Source organism: Octopus bimaculoides, chromosome 11 (genome assembly GCF_046866305.1).
Source record: "Octopus bimaculoides isolate indiv1 chromosome 11, ASM4686630v1, whole genome shotgun sequence".
NCBI lineage: Eukaryota > Metazoa > Mollusca > Cephalopoda > Octopoda > Octopodidae > Octopus > Octopus bimaculoides.
In genome coordinates, this window is record NC_142938.1 from 6,590,010 (window position 1) to 6,609,916 (window position 19,907).

The 19,907-nt window shown below is 31.6% G+C and overlaps 1 protein-coding gene across 50 annotated transcripts in view; it reads right to left on the reverse strand.

Annotated features, from left to right (window-relative positions):
* The window catches only part of LOC106877151 (spectrin beta chain), a 79,794-nt gene that overhangs the window by 21,133 nt on the left and 38,754 nt on the right, over positions 1–19,907 (reverse strand). For 18 of the 50 annotated variants that reach the window (XM_089359317.1, XM_089359303.1, XM_089359282.1 and 15 more), the window contains exons 7-25: positions 19,546–19,658; positions 18,610–18,797; positions 17,620–17,802; positions 16,617–16,874; positions 16,318–16,456; positions 15,326–15,491; positions 14,867–15,114; positions 14,494–14,694; positions 13,780–13,896; positions 13,325–13,402; positions 12,311–12,475; positions 11,424–11,723; positions 11,059–11,187; positions 10,826–10,942; positions 10,315–10,590; positions 9,871–9,960; positions 7,977–8,054; positions 1,227–1,399; positions 46–136 (exon numbers count right to left, since the gene is read on the reverse strand). In XM_089359317.1, coding sequence (XP_089215443.1) covers positions 46–136; positions 1,227–1,399; positions 7,977–8,054; positions 9,871–9,960; positions 10,315–10,590; positions 10,826–10,942; positions 11,059–11,187; positions 11,424–11,723; positions 12,311–12,475; positions 13,325–13,402; positions 13,780–13,896; positions 14,494–14,694; positions 14,867–15,114; positions 15,326–15,491; positions 16,318–16,456; positions 16,617–16,874; positions 17,620–17,802; positions 18,610–18,797; positions 19,546–19,658 — 3,110 coding nt within the window. Of the gene's footprint in view, positions 1–45; positions 137–1,226; positions 1,400–5,820; positions 5,845–7,976; positions 8,055–9,870; positions 9,961–10,314; positions 10,591–10,825; positions 10,943–11,058; positions 11,188–11,423; positions 11,724–12,310; positions 12,476–13,324; positions 13,403–13,779; positions 13,897–14,493; positions 14,695–14,866; positions 15,115–15,325; positions 15,492–16,317; positions 16,457–16,616; positions 16,875–17,619; positions 17,803–18,609; positions 18,798–19,545; positions 19,659–19,907 lie in introns of all 50 variants that reach the window. The other 32 variants (XM_089359318.1, XM_089359308.1, XM_089359285.1 and 29 more) reach the window with 2 other exon arrangements.

A 19,907-nucleotide genomic window follows, 5' to 3' on the forward strand; every position in this document is an offset into this window, starting at 1 on the left:
GGGAAAATATGAAATTCAAAAGGAAAAATATTAAATAATATTTACTTCTTCACAGTCTTGGAAGAACTGTTGTAGCATTCTCTGGTCTTTAAGGCGTTCCAGTTGTTCATATGCACGTTGCCTGTTTGCATTACGCCTGTAAATGGGAAAAAGATTTTTTTTCTTTAAATTACAGGAAGGTGGTTGTGGTTTCAATACTCTTCATAAACAGATCTGCTCAAAAAAAGCTGACCTGGGGCTAAACTACAACAGTATACACTTAAATCAATAAACACACAAATATGGCCATGTGGGGTTTTGGATCCCGTGTGCAGCACCTTGGGTAAGCATCTTTTAATAAAATCCTGAACTGAAATTGCTGGAAATAGTAATTGGAGAAAGCTGACTGACTACCTTAAGAAGAAAGAGGGGGAAGCAAGCTAATGATAAAAGGCATTCAAGACTACTTTTCAGGCCAAAGCATAAGCCTTTATGTGGTAGAACAGCTTGTTAGAAATAGCAGCTAAAGCAGCTCTCAAATCATTCTACCTCCTTCAAAATGGAAAGATACGTTAGGGAGAGAGGGAACACATTTTCAACATATAGCCCTTGACATACAAAACGATGGTAAAGTCATGACTGCAATACCTTTCATCATAGGTAAGGCTTGGGAGCTAAACAACATGAACTAATGACAGAGCCTTAGTGGTTGCTCAAACTGCTAGAAATAGTTGCCAAATATCCCCTCAAATCACAAACCCTACAGTTTGAAGACAAAGACAAAAAAAAAAGAAAAAAAAAAGGCACATTGAATAATGTAGCCCTTGATATACAAATAAACAGGATGGTCATGACTGGAATGCTTTTTTATCACAGGTCTGCTTTATCAGAGCTAACCTGGGTCCAAACAAAGACAGTTAAAGACCTCCTCTTTACAGTAACCTAATGATGGAGCTATTGAATAGTTGCAGGACCTGCTAACAATAGTACCCAACTTACCCTCAAATCACATACCTTAATCCTTTAGCATTCAGATTTCTTTGTCAAATGTAATGCATATTTATCCACATTATTTTAAATTAGTCATGTATGTTCTTTCTATAAGGGAAGCTGGGGGGAGAGAGTGAGAGAAATCCCCCTGGGTCTTGTATGTTAAGTTGGGCCCCCAATAAGCTAATTTTGACCAATGCTGACTACTATGTAGTCTGCAGATTTTTGCAATTTCATTTCACAAACATTGTCCTTACCTTTCGTTGATGTTTTCTGCTTTCTTGCTGATTTTGTCAGCAGCATGGTTGTTGTCTTCGATAAGTCTGTGTCCAAATTGCAAAACGTTGTTAATTTTCTCATCATTTGCATCCATTGTGGTGATAAACGCTTCATGTTTTTTAATGATATTTTCAGCAGCTTCCAATGAGTTCTGAAGGGAGAAAGTTTGTCATAATAAGTAAGGAAAAACAAAATTAAAAAAAACCCATACAAAAAAAACAAAAACATTAGCCAACATTAACAAGTCAAACAGATTAAACTAGTATTTATCAACATCTTAATTACTATTATTATTAGTAGTATTTAGAACAATTGTAATATCAGTATTTTTTTAACGTACATCTATGCAATAATTTATTTAGAATGTAATATACAACATTAAAACTGGTTCTGGAACAGTTTTAATAATACTTATTGTTAATTTAATAACATAGTGAATTTTCTAACAAATTTAGTGTTTTTTTTTAAAATAAAATATGTAAATGTATGCCATATATGAACCAAAATATTGATAAAAGTAAATTTTAATACCTCATAGGAATGAGGTATTAAAATTCATTGTTAGTTTCATCCAGATTTAAGGAAATAATTAACTGCAAGGCAGTTTGAACTGGGTCTTAACCAGCAGCAGTATTAATTAGCTGCCAGCCAAAGGAGAAAATTGGCAACTTGATCTGCTTGGATTTTTTTTTTTTTTAAATCTTAAAAACAGATGTTAACATTTAAGTGGCGACAGGAATTTTAAATGAAAAAGCTATGGCTTTATATTAGACAAATAGACTTGACATATTTTTCATTTCTTTTATTTGTAAGCACCAATAGAAATTCTTACAAGAGGTAAGAATTGTAGTTCAGTTATGTGCACATAGGATGTAATTATTAACGTCTAAGATTAAAGATATTTTAATTGAATTAATATTAAACGAAATAGAGATCTAAGAACATGTAGGAATCAAATACAATATAAAAACATGTTTTAATAAAAACCATCAAACATCAATAAAGCTGTCAGAAAGAAAGATTCCTACCCCCTTCATGCAAATAGAGTTTATTTCCTGAAGAAATGTTACTACCACTAGAAAAGGAGGAAAAAAAAAAATGGAAAAAAAGTTTAACTATCCAATCATTTAAAAATTGAACTATTAATGTCTGTTACAAGAAACTATTTTAAAAATCAAATTCTTAAAAATAAATCACAATGAGGTGAAAATTAATCTCCTTTTCACAGTTGCGTCCAAAAAAACATTCTTAATTAGTGCCATTTACCACTAGTAATCTAAAATATTGAGATGCTATAGCAAATGACCAAAAATCTAAAACATAACCAGTGAAACTAGAATGAAGGACCCTAGAGGTAAATAGAACTTCTGTCAGAGACACATGAACCAATTTGTTATTTCAAAAAGAGTATTAGCAACTCCTTAGCAATTTAACCAGGACATTTCAAGTCATCAAGCTGGCAGCAAAAGTTGTAGGAAATGAGTTCCTTCAGTAACAGTTTTGCTCAGATTTGAAATAAAAATTTTGACTCGAGTCATCATATTTTATAATCAAACAATTTGATTATATAATAAAGATCATTCTAATCTTATGCTAAGCAATCATGTCACTGGAAAGTGTTATCTATACAATACTCCACTAAGTCATTAAGAATCAAGCAGTGATTGAAATATAGAATAGTAAAAATGTAAAAATACTGACTAAATCTTTCTTGACAGCATAATTAACCAAATAGACAAGATTAAGTGTCGTTATACAGGATTAGTTAGGTATAGAAAGAATGTTATATTAAAGCTAAAGAGTAGCAAATTCATCTAAAATATATAACTACGAAAAGACAATTTCATTCTCTCTCATGCGTGAAATTTATTTCAAAATAATAATAACGGTAATCCTTTTGCCAAAATCCTCAAATTATTTACATACGAGGCAAAAAAAAAAAAAAAAAAAAAAAGTATCTTTTCTTCCCCTTTAATAATTAACTATTTCAATAGACTATTGAAAAGAGAAACGTTTAAAATTACACACAAGCAATTATGACCCTCCCATTACGTTTCCTGAACAGCAATACAAAAAAAAAAAAAAAAAAAAAAAAGAAAAAAAAAAACAAATCCACACCCATCACACAAGTACAGTATGCTGAAAAGCACAACAACAATGTTCAATAAAAAAAAAAACAAAAAAACAATATTGAGCTAACAGAGAACAAATTGAAACAATTTTAATGATAGGCACATAGAGATTACAACACTGCAGAAATATATGTGCCAAGAATATAGATAAGGACAGACATGCCATAGAAGATGGCAGGAGCTTGAAAAGACTTGAAAACCAGAAATTAATATAACATTGTTTTAAATGCATACAATTTACACACAAACTTTAGCTGTAATAATTACTGATAGCAACAGAATGAAGATATTGTCAGTGAAGAATAGTTTTATAGCAATTAATAGAGAAGTTGGCAAGAAGATAAACAAGATAATTCTACTTTCATCCAAGCAGAACACTTTTAAAAGAACAAATTATAAAGTTAGTGAATAATACACTTGTAACATTAGTATTCAAAGTTTAATGAGAGAAACTGAACTGGAAGAACCTTAACAACCAACCACCAGTTATAAAATCCACATATATGAATCAGAAACAAATTTAGTTTGAATATTGAAGAGTAACCAAAGCAATTAAAGAGTTTTAGAGAGACAGAGGAAAATGGAGCAAAACAAAAAAAAGAAAAGAATGAAGAACAATTGTATCAATAATAATAAAAAAAATTTAAGAAAGCTAACAAAACAAACTGTTTTTTATTTGTTTTTTTTTTCTCTCTTTTAGACCCAAAAGGAATTTAAAACAATTTTTGTTAGTTTTTTTATCCATCAATTAATTTCTCTTAGCATAATAGAGTTGGCAGGACAGTTATTAGTCACAGGAACAATATACAAGTTAATTCTGCTAAACTTGATTTCACAACTTAAAAATCTACAACTTGTGAAACAATGATTTAGGGGGGGTGGGACAAAAATTAACGGTTAGAAATTAAAGCAAAAACTGAACATATAAACAGCATTTTGTATTCTTTTGTAAATTATTATAATTAATACCAGATCCTTATCTGTTTCAAATCTATAATTAATAGTTAATAATTTTCTTAATCTTTAAGACTATTTAGTGACATATGATCCAACACCAAAATTCTGTTAATAATGACATGAGTAAAAGATGAAATACAAAACAAAAAATCCCACTGAAAGAATGGTATTAAGTAATTCCAACAACACACCAATTCACACTTATATAGCAAAATGCCAAGGAATATGAAAATGAGTGAATCAAAGTTAGAACACTTCAAGAAAGAAGTACTGAAGTAGAATGTTTTAGAAACGAAGAAAAATTAATAATATTGGTCTAGATTTTAGCAAAATTGCATATTTATCTGAATATGTTGAAGACAATATACTCAATGTGCATAAGAAAAATCTGAAAGAGATAGAAGAGGAAAAAAATGGAGAACTGTGAGCAGATATCAACACACTCAGTATATATATATATGTATATATATATATATATATATAATATATAAACACACTCAGTATATATATATAAAACTAAAGAGAAAAAAAATAAAAATAAAAATTTAGAACAACAAAAACAATGAACATTTGACATCTCAACAATGACAACATGTTATTGAGCCATTCCTAGTCTGGTGCCATTGCTTTTACTGCTAACTAGAAAGCTTGTTAAAATATGCTAAACTGTTATTTTGCTTTTTAATATCAAGTGGTCTGTGGAATTTGGATGTGATAAAAATTGCTGCTTGAAATTTATAGCAATAATTTTAAATTTAAATATCTGAAGCATAGCTATAGACATAGCACTAGTTTATGATTTTTATGATCCTAATTTCTGGACAGACTTTTACAAAGGAGATGGGTACATTTAAAATTTTTTAAATCATTCTCTTTTCAATCCAAAACTTTTATAATATTTTATGTTTATATATATATTTTTTAGTTTAGTAATGAAATATATCTGAACAAATATATTATGTATAAAAATAACAAAAACTAATTTCCATTCATATTCTATGGGGCTTATTAATTAACACTAATAATTCAAAAATTACACGAGATATTTCTGCTAAATGAATTATTTGGTGTCGTTTTATCGTGTCAACAGAAAACTGATTTAAAGACTACTTTCCAAAATAAAGCAAGCAGCATAACTTCTTTTTTTTTTATGACCATAACACATTTAAAAATATATTTTTATGAAGAAATAAAGCCAAACCATTAGTTTTTTAATGTTTTTGAGAGCTACAACCATTTTTTTTTTCTTTCATATTAATGAAATTTAAAATTCTAGTTTTACATTGTATTAACAGATTAAGTTTTACCTAAATATTCTGGATATAAAACAAATCGATAGATTCCATAAATTAAACAATAATTTTCTATAGAAGGAAAAACAATGGCAAGCCAACTGAATGGTATTTTTTTTTTTGTGTGGCACCAAGCTAAGTTAGCATGCTATCTACATCCATTAACACAGCAGCAGCAGACACCAAGTTACCTGCTTGTCAAGTCCAATGGCACTCTGTGTAACAAAAGACACTAGTTATACACTGACTTACTGCAGAGACAGCAAATAAAGTGGTAGCACCAAGTAGGACTTACTAAACAAGCAATAAAACAGTTTAAAAACCTTAAATATATCATACTGGCTAATATAATTTTAAAAAATAACATTTTAATTATATTACTTGTGCAGGGCTGAGATAAGGTCTTAAAATTGGAACGAGGATGATTCATAATTTGAATCAGAGCTCCAACTACAATGCAATCATTTGTTTTTAAATATCAGAAAATATAAAAGCATATATATATGTATGTATGTATATAGCCTACAAATTATACAGTTGGGCAAAGAAAATATTGATACACATATGGACAAATAAATATTTAGTCTATAAATCAACATCCTATAAAACTATCAACAATTTAATAGATATTTTAAAATGTTAATACATAATAGAGTCAGATTGTTCTGTGTAGTGAGAATACCGTTGGACAATGTCACGGTTAAATGGATACAACATACAGAGAGACAATGGTATGTGACTGTCCCAGTACAAATCACAAAGGATTTTGGTGAACCAGCCATCTTATATTGGCAGTATGACCAACAGAACAGTAGTATTTCATTACATGGAATCACTATATTCTCAGAATTGTAGAACTGAGAATTCATTTAAACTATAATAAAACTTTCAAGATAACCTGTGCTGTTTTTAAGTTATAGAGGCATTTTGTTTAAATTAAAAATAACTATAATAGTGATTTTTAACATCAGCACAAGGTCACAACTCTCCGCCAGTGGGAGACAGTAGAGACATGCTATTAAATACCACAAGGCATTTTGTTCAGTGCTCTACTGATTCCATCACATTTTGTCTTTACTAAGATAAAAAAAAGAAAACAAAAATCTGTTCATAGTTCCTAAAGCTGTTTAATGAAACCATTTAAGTGTAATCATTTTAGCCAGTGTGAAAAGAAACTAAGATATAAACAAAAACAAAATTGTCATAATCTTTCATATACATTAAAACAAAATTGAACAAGAGTTGTGCAATTTTCAATAGAGTAAAAAAAGAAAAAGAAAAAAAGCTACACTAGCTCAAGTGATAGTCAACAGCAGTGAACACAGTAACCTAAATATAATTAAGGTTACACACAGCAAATTACTTTTCGAATTCTCAGCATGGAATTTTCATTAATTTTATGTTGATGAGATGGAAATGGTACGAATCAGTTTAAAACAATGAGCTCACATTTCAATTTAGGCTCTTGAAGATATTATTAGAATATTACTATTGACTGCTTTTAACTCCACAGAATATAAAATATATAGGGACAGCTTGAGGTAACTAAACTGAAATTACAGTAGGTTAACTATTTTACTAATAAATACATGAGATTGTCCCACCACCACTCGCAGCAACCCTCCCAACCCAAAACCTACATACATTACAGGAAAGAATATAATCTAAAAACTTATTTTATAATTTATTTTTTGTAGAATATATCAATATTTTAATGCGATAATTCTTGTAGAGCTGCAAATCTATGAAAAATTATTTACGTTACTTCTAACATATTCTGAACTTAAACATTTAAAGTCCATAAATTAGTCTTTTGAAATCACATGCTAAGAGTTTAGCAACCTAACTGTGTCACCCCAACCTCAGGCATTCAAGTAAAAAAAATAAATAAAATAAAAATAAAAATAATAATTAGATACAAAGACTAAGTAAACAAGTTCAATAATTAATCTGTATTGCAGATTTGTATTCCAGATATTTACTACCATAGATTGGTGGCTGCATAATTAATAATGTGTTTATAAACAAGATATATCCATTTGTTATATGTTTCGCAACCAACATTTTAAAATTTAAGTTTTTTAATCTATTTTGTATATCTTAATCGTATGCCTTTGACAAAATCAAAATTGATGTAAGTTAAGAAATTGGGTGCCTTTTCTCTTTTTTCACGAACAGAAATTGTTATCAAGTCTCCAAATCCAATTCCATAAAAATGTAAATTCCATCAGTTGCCATACACACACGCATCCAGCCCTATACACAATGGTAGGAACTATGTGTGTAAAAAGAAGTAAAAAAAGAGAAATATAAACTGTTTAGAATTAAAAGTAATAATAATACTTACAGGTACTTCTTCTTTTGATAAGAAGTTCTCTTGTTGGTTGAGTAGTACCTCAGCTTGTTTAGCATCCCTGAGGAACATCTATCATTAAAAAAAAAAAAAAAAAGTTGTACAATCAGTTAAAAAAGAAAATCCAGTGAGATGAAATAAATCTATAAAAATTATAACTCATACTGGTAAAAATACCTTAAATTCCTTGCCAATCTTGCTTTTTCTTTGACGCCCCATAATGAATACAGAATATTTAACCCGAATACATGCTATGAGTAAAACAAGTGATGGAATGAAATGCTTATCAAAGACTCCAAAACTTGGCAATGAAAACGAGGCTGTAATGATTACAAAACATGTAAGATTTCAGGCAAGGGTTATCACAGAACAGCTGGGTACAGAATTGGCAGCGATTGATGCTTAAAGCAGAATGCTAAAGTCTTTTTCTGAGTAGTGCATTCCTTAGAATTTTTAACTATTAAATTAAGAAATAAAACTAATTTAAATAGAAAATTACTCTTGAGTAATGATATATAAAACAATAATGTAACAGCTAATTATGATTGTTAACGATAAAGAGCACAATAGTTGCTTACTACTGCTGAATTAGAGTAGAGTAATAAAAATGGCAATGTAAGAAACAGGTTCACTTATCAAGAGGAATTTAAAAAGACCCAAATTTTTCTTTATTTCAGATTATAATTTTTTGGACTTTTAACCTTTCTTTAGAGATAAACACCCATTTGTTGGATTAATGTTCATTTATCCATTACTAGTATAGGATGGGTGGGGAAATATCCGAGAGGATCTTATGGCAAGATGCTCTTTCTATTGCAAATAGTTACAGGTTTTCCAAGCAAGGGATTTTTTTAATTCCACACCTTTGAAAGAAAGCATAGAGTAATTAGTCCTAAAGGGATAGGTGCAGCGACAAGTGAAGCTGTGGAATGTGACCATTCAATGCAAATTTACACATAAGCAGAATAGGCTTCTTACAGTTTCCATCTACCAAATTCACTTGTCAGCTCACACAGCAATACCTACTACCATAAAAAGTAGCTTTAGTATTAATTACTTTTTCAATGATCAAACCACAAATTTACTAGAATGAAGTTTCCAGATTTTCAAGCTAGTTCTTCAATTAAATGGGTCTTATACTTTTCTTAAATGTGAATGACTCATCCACCAAATTTACCATGGGTACAAAAGTAAGATGAACAGTAAATTAAATACAATATAATACTTAATATCACACTATAACAATATGCAGTGTACTATCAACAATAAATGTGGCTTATTAATCACACTATATTTGCTTCTCATATCACAATTATGTAAACTATAATGTTCTTTTAAAAATCACAACTGGATGATTCTACAGAACAATACCTATAGTGCATAAAACTATTGAAGCCTGTTTTCCTATCAATTCAAACCATAAAAATTCAGACTTTCATATTAGGGAAAGGTAAAAAAAAAAAAAAGGGGTTCATCAGAGTTACTGTATTTGATGAAAAAAAAAAAAAGGAACACAGGCTTGTTAGATACACCCCAATTGCAGCAGTGCATATTCAAAGAAAAAGGTTTAAATTGCATTAAAGCTGATGGGAAGTCTAGTTTTGCACATAGGACCAAGGATGATTTTTTTTTTTGCAACAATTATTTTAGAGAGAAGAGAGCTGCCATCAAATAAAATGGTTTTTTACAGCTTTGGATATTGATTTCATGAAACTTGTACAACTGCAATGCAATCCTTAAGGCTCCCCGTCATGCTTATCTCCATTTGAAATAGAGATAAGCATGATAAGGTGGGCCTCTTTGATGAGTTTTTTTATTTGAGCATTAAATAGTTCATATTCAAATATTCCCTGTTCCTGAAGATCAAAGAGATAAACAAAATTCTTACTTGCAAGTTGAGACTCTGAGAAAGAAGCTGCTGTCTATTCTCCCACATCTGTAACAATTCCTGCCAGCCGCCATCAAGTGCTTGAAGACGCTAGAAATAAAAAAAAAGTTATCAAAATTTAGTATTCTGGTATCTAATAATTACCTTGAAATTGAAGCAAAAACTTGTTTCTATATTAAATGGAATAATTTGCTAAAATTCCTCACTGAATTTACCAATTTGTAATATATTTTGAAAATATTCTTTAGTTAACCTATTTAACAAAAACAAAGCTTTTAGCAAGCTAATCAACTAATTGATTTTATGATTAAGCTTTAGTTTCCTACGCACCAACAATACCTTCAAAGACACAATTTCCTACTCTTTCTTACTTGGTTAAAAAAAGAAAAAAAATCTATGCCAATTAAGAATTTCTTACAATACAAACCAAAACTGGAAACGCACCTGTCGCAGAAACATATACTGTGGATCATCCTGGCCCTCAGTAACTTTATCACCAAACTCTTTCATCTTAGCATATTCTGGGGCATAAGCATCAATTTCATCTTTAAGCTGTTGGTGTTGATTTAATAATTTCTCAGCATCAGCCAGATTGTTGGGAATGTCTTCTGATGCCACAGTTGTCTGAGTACGAGATAACCATTGCTGGAAATGGTCGAGGTTACCAAGGAAGCGTTGCAATTCTCCGGCTTCACCAAGTTTTTCATCCCTGTCTTTGAGCTATTAAATAAACAATTTATGATATTTTCTTAAATTAATATCCAAACATTTGAGTAAAAACCTCATTAAATTTTTTTTTATCAATTTACCATAATAAATGTTAGAAGCATGCGAGGAGGTTATTTGAATTCCATTTAAATGGAATTTGAATTTAGCAATAGCTTGAGACAAAAAATACTTCCTTTCTGGGGGCTTGTAAAGAAAAATGTAACATAGGCTCAAAATATATAATTACCATTTCTTTGAGATCCATCCATACATTGCTGATGTCATTGATCTTTTCACGAATAGCCTGGGCTTCTTCAGGTTTGGTTTCTTGTAGTCTGTCTGCTTCCACTTGCAACGATTCAACCTGGAAACATAAAGAAATTTAACATAAACAGCAACAGTTAAGGAAAAAAAAAGACCATAAAAGACACAAAACAAAAGATACAAGATGGAAAACAAAGTGTTAAAGAGATAAGTTACCTTGGCTTGTATGGCAGCAAGGTCTCGTTCCATACCACTGAGCCGTCTCTGTAGTGTCATAACACCAGCTAAATCATTGCCAAGTTCTTCAGTTGATTCGATAATTTTCACCTTTTCATTTATCCAGCCCTAGAGTAATAAACAAAATAAAATTTCAACTAAGCACATTACATAGAAAAGAAATAAATCTTTTTCTTTAACAGAAAGTTCAAAAGTTTAGTGGTTGCTTTTAACAATAAAGATATCCGAGATATTGGTTTTTTTGATAATGTCTTAGATTTCAAAAAATAAATTACACTTTAATACAGTAAATGAAAGATGCAAAAAATAATCATTAAAATTGGTAGAAAGGGTCAGTTACTTACAATAGTCTCATTGCATTCAATGTGGAAGTTCTGCAACCCATGAGCTAAATGTATTTCCTCCCTCTTCTGGTCAACCAGCGACCTCAAGGTGTTCCATTCTTGGTTCAGCTGATTTTGTCGAGCAATGACATCAGCAGCATTAGGATGTTCAACTTGGAGCAACTGCCGAGCCAGCTGGTTCACCACTGCAACCTTGGATGCCGTAGAGTTCATTTCATGTTCGAAACTTTCAAAGCGATGTTTGACAATAGCAAGTTCTTCAATATCATCCGTAATAACAATTGTTGCAAGGAATTTCTCCTGTAAAATAAAATATAATTGTTATATTCCCTAGAATTAACTGCAACTGACATTATAATATAAAATTAGTCACCAAGTCCTTTCTTTTAAAAGTTAATTTCAAAATATGCTAAAAAATAAAATATCTAACAATTGTAAGAGAAATAGATTTTCTAAATTACAACTAATAAAAATGTTAACCCAAATTTCTAAATTATATGACTACTTTGAATAAGGAAGCGTCTTTTTGTAAACTATGAATTCAAGCCTCTTACTGGGTGAAAAAAAAAAGTGCAGGATGCTACTGTTTAGATGAATATGGAATAGAATACTTGCCAATTCTGTTCTAAAGATTCTGTGAAGGTCAACCTTATGAGGTCTAATTAAAAATATTTATCCCAAGTATTTCTTCTACCATATGAAACTATTGCTGTCTTGCAATACTAATGTGGTGCATCATATATACCCAACAACCACAATTCCTAGTCTATCCTTGACAATTTATTACAAAAAATGTAACTGTATGTTAGGGATGTAACATATTTTCTCATTCAAGAGATACTTTAAACAGCATTTAAAAATGAATAAGCTCAGTAGCAAGAACTTACCTTCTCATCAATCCAAGTCTGCACACCATCTGCTTCATTGAAAAGTTTATAGAGAGAGAGGGCATCAAGCAACCGCTGCTTGCGAAGTTTGGCAAGCTCCAATAGTTCTTGGTAACGGCGATCAATGCTACCTAATCGACTCTGTACGTCATCAGACTCTCGGTCCTGTTAATTAGAAGAGACAAAGTTGTAAAAGACAAAAAAAAAAAAAGCTTCAAAATACACAGAATACTTCACGCTCATATCAAAGCTCACCACGGTGGAATATTTAGGGTTATGGTATAAAGACACCATTGCTTGTAAGCTTCATAACCTTTCAAGCATCGCTGGTATTCCTGAATTTGAGTCAAGTACAAAATATGCCTGACTCCATTTACGAATTCTAGATTAAAACATATAACAAAATATGATAGGTGATTCATTAAAATATAGGTGCAGGCACAGCTGTGTGGTAAGACGTTTGCCTCCCAATCACATAGTTCTGGGTTCAGTCTCATTGCGCGATACCTTGAGCAAGGGTCTTCTACTATAGCCCCAGGCTGACCAAAATCTTGTGAATAACTTTGGTAGATGGAAACTGAAAGAAGCTCCTCATTTACATATGTGTATGTTTGTGTGTCCCCCATCACCGCCAGACAAGCAGTTTGCCAGGCCAGAAGAGATCAATGGAATCAGTACCAAGCTAAAAATAAGTACTGGGGTCGATTCATTTGAAATTCTTCAAGGCAGTGCCCCAGCATGGTCACAGTCTAATGACTGAAACAAATAAAAAGATAAAAGATATGCCTGTCATTATCATCATTCAACATCCATTTTCTATGCTGGCATGGGTTGGATGGTTTGACAATATCTGGAGCGCTGCAGGGCGGCACTGAGCTCCAATGTTAGCTTTTGTATGGTTTCTACAGGTGGATGCCCTTCCTAATGCCAACCACTTTGTATACTGGCTTTCATAATCATTCAAGACATAAACAGAAAAGCTGATGTAGTTTCTGGTATATTCTGAATACTTACTTGTTCTCCAAGGTTAGTTGCTTGTTCATGGAGACTTTCAATGACACTCTGGTAGTTTTTGAGCTCATCTGTAACATCCTACAAACAAACAGTAACGGATTAATTATTATGAAGTATAATGACAACATAGGTGTTAAGATGAAATAAATCTTAGCCATGTAAATTCAAAACTGAAATATCTATCATAAGAAGTGCAATGAACCAAGACCTCAATTAGGGAGTTTTAATTTGGGTTCCACTAATTACTCATTCTTTGATTCTCTATTGTAAGAGTAATTTCAATTTGCATTCACACTTCATTTAAAACTGTTGACAGATGTTCTGTACTAAATCCTCCATTAGTTACCAAAAAATATAAGCTTTAACTTGTAAGCTGTAACACCAAATATATTTACAAAACATAAATGATAAGTAGAGAGGAAGAGAGAGAGATGACAAGGAGGTTCAATTTTTACCTTGTGTTTCTTAAGCAGAGATTGTACACTGGCCTCATCACGTCCGACATCTTCACTGGACACGATACGGAAAGTATCCAACATCCAGATATCAATGTCATCAGCGTCAGCAAAGAACTGAGAAAAAAAAGAAAAGAAAAGAAAAAAAAAAGATTAAAAAAAAAAAAAAAAATCTCCATTCATCAGAGAACATTGAACATATAAATCATCATAGTAGAAGTTACAATATATTCATTCAGGTAAGTATGATTTTATCTCATTAAAACATATGGATTACAACAGGTGAATTGCATTTAGCGACTAAGTTGTAGCTAAGCATATCAGAACAGAGATATATATATTTTATTAAATATCGTAAAAATATAATTCATAAAGATCAATTATATAATGGAACCAAACAATATATTATGGACTTAACACTAAATTTGCCCCAAACAAAGATTCTGTCTGGAGAAATTTGTCCAGCTGCATCTCCATTTTTTAAAACTTCTCATATAATTATTACATCTTACTATTTCATTAATGTTTCTCTAATATCTAATAACCAATTTAATGTTAATAATAAGAGAAAAATAATTATGTTTAATGAATAAGATCTATGAATCCCTATTAGTGTACTAAGGTAAAACAAGATTTCATGGAGAACTGAGCTGTATAAAGAAAAGGTAATTTGATTACAAAGGCAAAATATTATAAATACTTTGATGTATTTACCTGATAGTAATCAACAGCCTCATTGAGTCTGCGTTTGCGATATGCTGCCAGGTCAATCAAACTCTCCCACTGCTGGTTAATCTCATCTATGCGTTCTTGGATCTTGTCTGCACCGAAATTTCCGGCAGAAATGAGATCATTGCCAACTTGGATGACTGACTGCAAGTGTGAGTGTCTGGCTGTCATTTCATCTTCCAGTGCCTTAAAGAAATGGTAAAGAAGCATTAAGAAAATATTCTTTTTAAATACAATGAAAAAGGAAAAGATAAAATCCCAAATCCTAAACTGTTAGTGTGTGTGCATATATATATATATCTATATATATACATACATACAAATAAATACTTTTATATATATTATCTTCTAGACTTACTTTATGTTTATTCAGTAGGAGATGTACACTAGTTAAATCATGTCCCAGATCAGGAGAAGACATCAACTGCTCTTTCTCTTTCACCCAGCCTTCCTCGTCTGCCATATCCCAGTAGAACTGCCATAATTTACGTGACTCTTCAAGGCGAGCCCTGCGTTCAGCTGACAGTTGTTTAAGTTCAGTGAAAGCTGTCTCAAGTGTTGACATTCTTTCCACAATAACTTCTGGTTTGCAGGGCCTGTACTCCGCTGAAATCACAAAGGGAAAAAAAATCAAAAATTAAGTTTCTAATATAAAACTGAGCGATCAACTTTACAACTTTTTCAATAAAGAAACAAAAAAATCAGCTGTAAAATATTAACTGACAGACTACCTCTAATCTAATGGAAAAGTGAATGTTAAATAGTGATGATGATGATGATGATGAGGGTACTTTATTTACAAATGTTATGTTCCTACCTCCAACATCTACGAAGTCACCTTCAGCAAATCTTTGAGCCTGGGAATTTACAGTCTTGACTCTGTCTCCGACTACATTAATGTCAGCCTCCAACAAACTGTGCTTTTGCAACAAGTCTTCGACTCCCATCAGATGTTTACCATAGTCTGAAGACATAAGTCGGGCCTAACAAAAGAAATCAGCAATAAATTAGCAAAAATCATTTTCAAGTGAAAAGGGATAAAAAAATATTTCCAAATTAAGATTTCAAATAAAATACTAATTATAAATAGGACAGTATGTGGTTTAGTGATAAGGGTCTTGTACTTGTGATCCTAAGATTGTGGTTAGGGTTAGGGTTAGGGCAAAACACTTCATTTCACTCCACTGTGAGTGAGTTCCAACAATAGCTGAGAACTTAATGGACTGGTATCCTGTTCAGGTTGGTATAATCCCAGTAACATATTCCATGGAAACTGAGTCAAGCTCTGGCTTTATGAGTCCTGGGGCTCATGACAGAACTAATATAAATAAGTCAGTGAGTCGGCCAAGTTGTTAGAATATCAAAACAGAAAATACCTTGTGGTATTTGTTCAAATCCCACTTTAGTCAACTTTGCCTTTCACCCATTCAAGATTGATAAATGCAGGAGCACTCCAAGGTGGAAAATTAGTGAAATTGTTAGTTTGGATGAAATGCTTTGTGGTACATATTACGAGTCTTTGCATCATGAGTTCACATTCCAGTTAAGTGCTGATGGCTAATGATAATCACTTGACCACATGAACACTCTATCCAACTTACAATTGGCCAGTGGGGATAGGCTGGCCTACAACCAGCAGTGGATTGAAAATGGATAATGGAACTAATGCAATAAACACTGGCCCAATAACCAAGAAGCAAAATATGAGATGGAACCTTACTGTAAACATACAATTTATAGTTTTCAATGAAATTCTTGAAACCTTTAAAAGACAATGTAGAGTTTATTGGATTTTGTAAGTGTATTTACCTTAATTTCTTCCATCCAATCAAGAATGTAAAGCATCTCTTGGAAGATCTTTTGTAAGTTCAGAGAAAGTTCAAGTCTCATACGACGCGCTCGTAGTAATTCCAAAAGATAGTTCCACAAACTCAGAACATTGTCTTTTCTGAAAAACAAATAACACAATGGGTTTTAGCTATATTTAATTGTACATATTACAGATAAATCATATTGAATTATAATTTCAGACTATTGTCTTAACAAGATAGAAACCTTTAAAAAATTCTCTAGGAAGGTAAAGTTTCAATAAAAAAATCATGAAATACCTTGCTGCAATTCTATTGATGTCATGGTAATTTTCTTGTTGCAATTCATTTGACACAGCAATAACTGCTTGGACGCGTTCTTCATATGCGTTAATGTCAGTCTCAATTGCTTCATGTTTCTTGGTAGCAGCCTCAACAGCAGCAAGGTCATGGCCGAAATTGTCCTGAGATACCAACCGTTGGTTCTCACTGAGCCAAACTTCTCGCATGCCAGCCTTACGATTGAATCGGGCAGCCAACTGCTCGAGTTTTTCTTGTCTGTAAAAGAATCACAAAATAAATACAACTGTTTAAGTACAATAACAGCAACAATAAATTTTACGTTTTAACAACAGAAAGAAATATTGGAAATAAATATTTGATTTTAAATAAATTCAAATTAAACAAACTTTAGAACAGACCGAATATATTTGGGACATAGCTGACTTGTCAAAAGGCATTTTAACTGGTCTGCTATGGAGAAAAATTCTTGTTTTAGGTGTGCAAACATACTAAAAGTCAGTTCAGAATATGGAGTGGTGGGTGCATTGCAAGCATTTCTGCTCTCTTCAGTATCAGATACCCAGTGGGGCAACTCCAAACTGACTGGAAGGCCTAACTTCCTTGTCCCAAACATATTTTAGGCCAATGCTTTGTGTGTCATCCACATAAATATGAATTATCAATTGATGATATAATAATTGAAATTTTTACAATTCTCTATTTTTGTTTTGAAATATTTGTTGCAGACAAAAGAAATTACATAACAGACACTATAAGATGAAGCTACAGTATTAATGCGCCAAGTTTGGTCCAAGAAAGCTATTAGTTTTACTCCTTAGACAATGGTCAATATTCTGACTATTTCACCATCACAAACTCATTGGCCATCATTATTCTTTACGATGGTGAGCAATTGAAAGTGCATTCAGTGGTGAAACCAAATGTTCCAAGAATTTGTAATTTGACTCGACTGGTCTCTAAATGCCTAATTACAAAACTAGGCATAAAAAAGTTGACTCACCGGATCAGTTCTTCACGCAGAGCCAGTTCTCTTTCATGTTCAGCTTTCTCAAGTTTGTCCCAAGCTTTGTTGATGTCAGATATCAGTTTTCCTTCTCTGGGTAGATAGGGTCTTTGGTTGTTAGCCCTCATCTTACTTTGGAGTGTGAATAGAAGGACCTCAAGGTTTCCTTTCTCCACAAATCTGAAAAAGAGCAATTTTTTTATTTTTTGTTATTTATTTATTTATCTCAAAAAACAATGCCCCTCAACCACCACCAAAAAATAAATAAATTACTTAGGAAATTTTAATTAAATTTACTAGGTATCTAAAATTAAAATTTTTCCATTAAAAATCAACCAAAAAAAGTAAATAAGGAGGAAATGTAGTTTCACAACCAAGTTGAGAATCAGATTTCATGAAAGTTGGGGCAGAAATTATTCCTTCATTGATCTTAAATCACTGATTCTGACTGAAATACTGACTCTAAAAACTTAAACGATAATATAGATTCCCCCACCACCACCACACCAAAAGACATCATATGAAAATTCTAATAGCAGTAGTTATCTCCCTGTACTTCTAATCATTCTTAAAGGGGAAAATATAACAGTTGATATATATATTTTGTGCAATAATTTCTCTATAAATATTGATGGTTAAATGAGGGACAGGACAAATTGAAATAGAATATGAAACTTCTGAAGTGGAATAATATTTCAGAGAAGTACTTGTCTGACCAAGTGATTTGATTTGTGTTGAAACTAAAATAATTAGTGTGGAAGATACATATAGCCATTCAAAGACATACCAACTCAAATGCAGAATGCAGTTTTTGTGCGTTTCTGAATGATTAATATGTAAGTGTCTTCCATGGTATAAGTGTGAATAAATAATAGATAGAAGTAAAAAAATGGAAATGTTTAACTAAATGAGATAAAAGATAACTTTAAAAAAATTAAAATATACAGCTGTATAATTTATGTACATTATAGAGGGCTGGGGACTTACTTTGGTGGTTTTTCGACAGTTCTGTAGGTGTTAAAGCCTGTCAATTGCTCCTGCACGCCAGTTAAAGAGTTGGCGAATTTTCTGTCATTCAAAATAACTATTGTCTGTTCAATCCATTCCAAGAGGTCAGATGTTAGTGTTTCATATTCTTCAATCATTTTTTCTGTATCAATGGCATTGTCAATGACCTGAAAGTAAAATTAAAAGTTTTCATATTTATATACGTATATAATGTCAAGTTGAGAATCATCTGTATAATAATAATAAATAATAATAATAATTGTGTGTGTGTGTGTGTGTGTTTATGTTTAAATTATCTTTTTAACTACTTTACTGTGGAAATCAGATACATCTACCCCAAACTCCATTACTCTTAAACGTGGAAATCAGTTCTATATTCCTAACCATCCATTTTTTTAAGACAATGTTTTCCAGAGGTATTTCTAGGGACTTGAACCCAGGACTGCTAACTAACTAAAGAAGCCTTAATCAGTGTTTGAGGGCTGATTTAATGTGAGCTGCTCCTGGTGACATCTAGGCTGATTGAACCAGTAAAAGTTAAAATCTTATGTACACAGACTATTGCCAGTGATGGGATGGCACACCGATAGTTCAACAAACTATTAATTGGGGCAACTTTATAGAAATTACAGAAATACAAATCTGGAAACCATTTCTTATAGAAAATATTAAATTGGCGTTATTATCATGCATTATCTGCATTCTATTTTATCTACTATTCTTTATAATAAGCCTTATTCTTCAGAACTTACTTACTCCCTCCATTGGACTCACCTATTTTGTTTTGAAAAACAAACTGCTTCTGCTTTATTACTTTAATATCTATAGTAACTGTTCCATGAAAGAGCAACAGTTACATAGTGCTTTACTTTGTGTATCATAAATAATTAATATAAATTTTTGTGTTCTACTTACTCTGCCAATTCTCTTGCCTTGAACAGATTCAGCCTTCATTTTCGAGAAGTAATGATAGTAGGTGACAACATATGTAATGATGGACTTCTCATCAGGAATCTCAACATTGACATCTAAAATTTAAGAAAAGAAAAGAAAATTACTAATAGGAAAAATATATATCTGTTCAAAATTCAACACAAATTACTATATATGTAGGTTTTGAAGTAATGTTTACAAGTATTCGATTTTGTACTGAAAAGTTCTAGTCAGTTTTATTACTGAAGTCTGTTATAATGCACTTGAGCACTGCATACAACAAGATTATCATCATCAGAAGCAGTAGTATTTAAGAAAATAGTTCATGGCTAAAATATTTTGAA